Source organism: Bison bison, unplaced genomic scaffold (genome assembly GCF_000754665.1).
Source record: "Bison bison bison isolate TAMUID 2011002044 unplaced genomic scaffold, Bison_UMD1.0 scf7180017864383, whole genome shotgun sequence".
Taxonomy (NCBI): domain Eukaryota; kingdom Metazoa; phylum Chordata; class Mammalia; order Artiodactyla; family Bovidae; genus Bison; species Bison bison.
The window spans coordinates 2,185,987-2,190,466 of NW_011494955.1; the positions used below are offsets into that span (position 1 = coordinate 2,185,987).

Consider the following 4,480-nt stretch of genomic DNA (forward strand, 5'->3'; position numbering starts at 1 on the left):
CAGGAGAGTTCCAGAAAAACATCTATTTCTGCTTTACTGACTATGCCAAAGCCTTTGACTGTGTGGATCACAACAAACTGTGGAAAATTCTTTAAGAGATGGGAATACCAGACCACCTGACCTGCTTCTTGAGAAATCTGTATGCAGGTCAAAAAGCAACAGTTAGAACTGGACATGGAACAACAGACTGGTTCCAAACAGGAAAAGGAGTACGTCAAAGCTGTATATTGTCATCCTACTTATTTAACTTATATGCAGAGTACATTATGAGAAACGCCAGACTGGATGAAGCACAAGCTGAAATCAAGATTGCCGGGAGAAATATCAATAACCTCAGATATGCAGATGACACCACCCTTATGGCAGAAAGTGAAGAGGAACTAAAAAGCCTCTTGATGAAAGTGAAAGTGGAGAGTGAAAAAGTTGGCTTAAAGCTCAACATTCAGAAAAGTAACATCATGGCATCCGGTCCCATCACTTCATGGCAAATAGATGGGGCAACAGTAGAAACGGTGGCAGACTTTATTTTGCTGGGCTTTAAAATCACTGCAGATGGTGATTGCAGCCATGAAATTAAAAGATGCTTACTCTTTGGAAGGAAAGTTATGACCAATCTAGACAGCATATTAAAAAGCAGAGATGTTTCTTTACTAACAAAGGTCCGACTAGTCAAGGTTATGGTTTTTCCAGTTGTCATGTGAGAGTTGGACTACAAAGAAAGCTGAGCGCCGAAGAATTGATGCTTTGAACTGTGGTGTTGGAGAAGACTCTTGAGAGTCCTTTGGACTGCAAGGGGATCCAGCCACTTAAATGCCCATTGTTAAGTGCCCTTTGCCATGGAGACAGCAGGGATTGAACAGGGGGAATGGATGTTTTGAGCAAGGGGTCTCAGAAAGGACCCGTGTTTCTCAGCCTCAATGTCCTCGGCGTTTGTGTCTGGAGGCCGTCCTGTACGGTGTAGTGGGTAGAGCATCTTCCCTTGCCTCCACCTCCCTCAAATTGCTGTATAAGAGTGTTTGCTCCCCGTTTAAAGAACAGACTGGAAAATATAGGTCCTTAGACCCAAACTAAAGAAAAAAAAGTGTTAGTTTCTCAGTCGAGTCTGACTCTGCAGCCCTATGGACTGTAGCCCCCCAGACCCCTCTGCCCATGGGATTCTCCAGGCCAGAATACTGGAGTGTGTAGCCATTCCCTTCTCTACAGGCTCAAACTAAAAACAAAACAAAACCTCTGGTGCTATAGGACAACGTTGGCAAATGTGTGTACAATTACAGGTTTTAAAGTATTTTTCATTGCCCTTTTTATTTTTTTAAATAAAAAGTTTTCTGGTTGCGCCGGGTCTTCTTTGCTTCATGAGGGCTTTCTCTAGTTGTGATACGCAGGGGCTCTTCTTCGCAGTCCATGGGCTTTTCATTGCGATGGCTTTTCTTGTTCAAGGCGAGCGGGCCTTAGTAGTTGCAGGACGCTGGCTCTAGAGCTTGGGCTCAGTAGCTGTGGTGCACCAGCTTAGTTATGCCACAGCGTGTGGGATTTCCCCGGACCAGGGATGGAACCCGTGTCCCTAGCATTGGCAGGCAGATTCTCATCCACTGCGCCACCAGGGAAGCCCTTCATTGCCCGTTTTAACCAACTTCTTGATGAACGAAACATCTGGTCCTCATCCAGGTGGTTAGATGTCTTACGCACTGTTAATATCCCAATTGTATAGAGAGTAAAAGGCGGCAGTGAAAACCAATCACCTCCGCAGAGCTTCAGTCCAGTAAAAGGTGGAGCTGGGCTATGGAAAGGAGCCGACTTCTGTATCCTCCACTTAGAAAGCAAGCAGCACGGTAGAACCTCCTTCAAGGGTTGCCGCTAGAATTACGTGATAGATAGGGTTCTTAGCTTCTCTGGTGGCTCAGATGGTAAAGAATCAGCCTGCAATGCAGAAACCTGGGTTCGATCCCTGGGTCAGGAAGATCTCCTGGAGCAAGGAAATGGCAACCCACTCCAGGATCCTTGCCTGGAAATCCCATGGACAAAGGAGCCTGGGGGGCTACAATCCATGGGGTCACAAAGACTCGGACACGACTGAACGACTTCCACTGCCACCCCACACAGCTAAGTCTCGATGGAAGAACCAGGCATTCAGTCATTCAGCACATGTACCTTTTATTACAGAAACATTGGGAAGGGGTTGAAAAAGGCTAAAGAGGCGTTGTGGAGGAAACCACTGCAGATGCTCACTCAGCTTCTCTCAGTGCTTCTGCTCAGAGACCTTCTGGCCATGCCTCTGGGCAGACAGGTGCTATCCCTCAAAGGACTCGACTCATTACCCTCCAGATCGGCAGTCTAGGAACACGGAGTTTTCCCCAGAGGCCAGACTGACTAGCTGGGAGATGGAGGAGGGTTGAGCTGAGATGGAGAAGGGCGGTTAGAAGGCACAGCAGGGATTGTTTCTAAGGAAGGGAAGAAAGAAGAGGGAAATGTATTTAAGCATCAGTTTACATCCTGGACAGCTCTCTGCTCTGTGGACTCTGCTCACCTTGCGCCTCCAACCCACCAGACACGCTTCCCTAAACCTCGGCTGGCTGCTCCTCACCATCTCACTGTGCAAATATCTTCTCTTCAAAGAGAGGTTCTTCTGAACACTCAGTGGAAAAAGCTACGCCCTCCAGTTCCTGTCTGTCACAGCACCTTCAAGGAAGCTCAGGTGATTTATTCCCTGCCCTCCCACTAGGGGGCGTGCCTCACGAGCACAAGGACCTCCCCTGCTGCACCCCCAGCCTGGCACACTGGGGTCGCCTAGGGTTGCTGCAGGGGGTGAATATAAAAGGCTTGCTCTGGGCTCTGGGGCACAGGTCGAGCATCTCATTGCTCCCAGAGGGGCTCACGGTCTGCTGCAGAGGGTCTGAAAACTACAGCCCCAGGGGGGTGACTCCAGCTCCCACCTGTCTTTACTTTTTATAGTTTTTAAAAATCGAGGGAAAACTCACATGACGTAAAATTCACCATTTAACCGTTTTTTAGCGAATCCAGAATTCATCATAGTGCAGTTACTTGTTAAAAATGTACTGACTGCATTTCTCAATAAGTGAATCATAGAATTATCACATGACCCAGACTTTCTACGCCTAAGTGTGTACCCCCAAGGAACGGGAAACAGGTGTTCAAGGAAAAATTTTGTGTGTCAGTGTTCTTAGCAGCATATCAATAGCCAAAAGGTGGAGACAGCTCAAATGTCCTTCAACTGAAGAGTGAGTAAATAGGCACATATCCGTGCAAAGGAATACTATTTAGTCATGAAAAATAAGTCCTGATACATGCTATAGCCTGGATAGCCTTAGAAAACATTATGCTAAGTGAATGAAGCCAGACACAAAAAGCCGCATAGTATGAGTCCATGTATATGAAATGTCCAGAGTAGTAAACCCAGAGAAGGAGAGAGAGAGATATGCTTAGTGGTTGCCAGGGGCTGGGAGGAGACACTGCTTATGGTTGCAGAGGTTCCTTTAGGGATGATGAAAAGTTTTCATCATCCCTAAAGCTAAATTGCCATGAGGGTTGCACAGCATTGTGAGTGTATGAAACGTCACTCACGGTAAATTTTATATTATCTGTATTCTGCCACAACTTAGAAAAAAAATCCCACATAACCTTTGAGGGAATTCATAAATGAATTCTTTCTGCTCTCCACATCCTTATCATTGGTAAGCTGTGGCTTGAGATTAGGGAGATGAACTTGGAACTTTCCATTCAACTCTGATTCTACAGTTGACATTTCCAAACCCACCTGGGGAATTCGAACCAAGCCCCCACCCCCACCCAGCAGTGGACAAACCCTCTTCCCCGGGGGACATACCTGTTGTCCACCTGCGGGTCACAGTAATGGCAGTAACACTTGGGAGGTTGAAGAAGGGGGGAGCAGAAGCAGAAAGAGATGGCGTTGGTGAGACGACTCTAACTCTCCCTCTATCCCGCCCCACGCCTCCTTTCTTCTTTCCTGCCTGCCTCCCTTTCCGCCCCCCACTCGGGGCAGGGGGTGACATCCGTGATCTGGTTGATCTCTTCAGCCTCCCCTCTTACTGCCCGATCCTCCAGCCAGTTCACTCCATCCCAGTAAACGACACGATGCTCTAACCTGGGGGTTTCTCAACCTCAGTACTCCTGGCACTTTGACCCAGGTCAGCCTTAGTTGTGGGTGTCGTCCTGTGGAAGCCACGCACCTCGTCTCTACCCACCGGATGCCAGTGGCACCTCCTCCCCGAGACGTGACAACCAGAAATGTCTCCAGGCGCTGCTGAGTGTCCCCTGGGTGGCAAAGTCACCCCCATTAAAGAACCACTGATCTAAGCAAGGGCGCGAGGCTGGGGCTCTTCTCCTTGCCCCTTCCAGATTCCTCGTCTCTCACCCCAAATCCCGTAGCACTGCTCCTACAAGTGGGGCAGGGCGCTCCCCATCTTCACTGCCGTCCCGACATCCTGTCCACACCTTGGATACC

General features: G+C 48.4%; 1 protein-coding gene across 4 annotated transcripts in view; it reads right to left on the minus strand.

The window, feature by feature from the left end:
- Window positions 1-2,142: 2,142 nt before the first annotated feature.
- Window positions 2,143-4,480, minus strand: part of LOC105001448 — a 7,318-nt gene continuing 4,980 nt past the window's right edge. For 2 of the 4 annotated variants that reach the window (XM_010857718.1, XM_010857715.1), the window contains exon 6: window positions 4,073-4,290. In XM_010857718.1, the coding sequence (XP_010856020.1) occupies window positions 4,213-4,290 (78 nt within the window). In that variant the 3' untranslated portion in view covers window positions 4,073-4,212. Of the gene's footprint in view, window positions 2,439-3,841; window positions 3,880-4,072; window positions 4,291-4,480 lie in introns of those variants that run through there. The other 2 variants (XM_010857717.1, XM_010857716.1) reach the window with 2 other exon arrangements.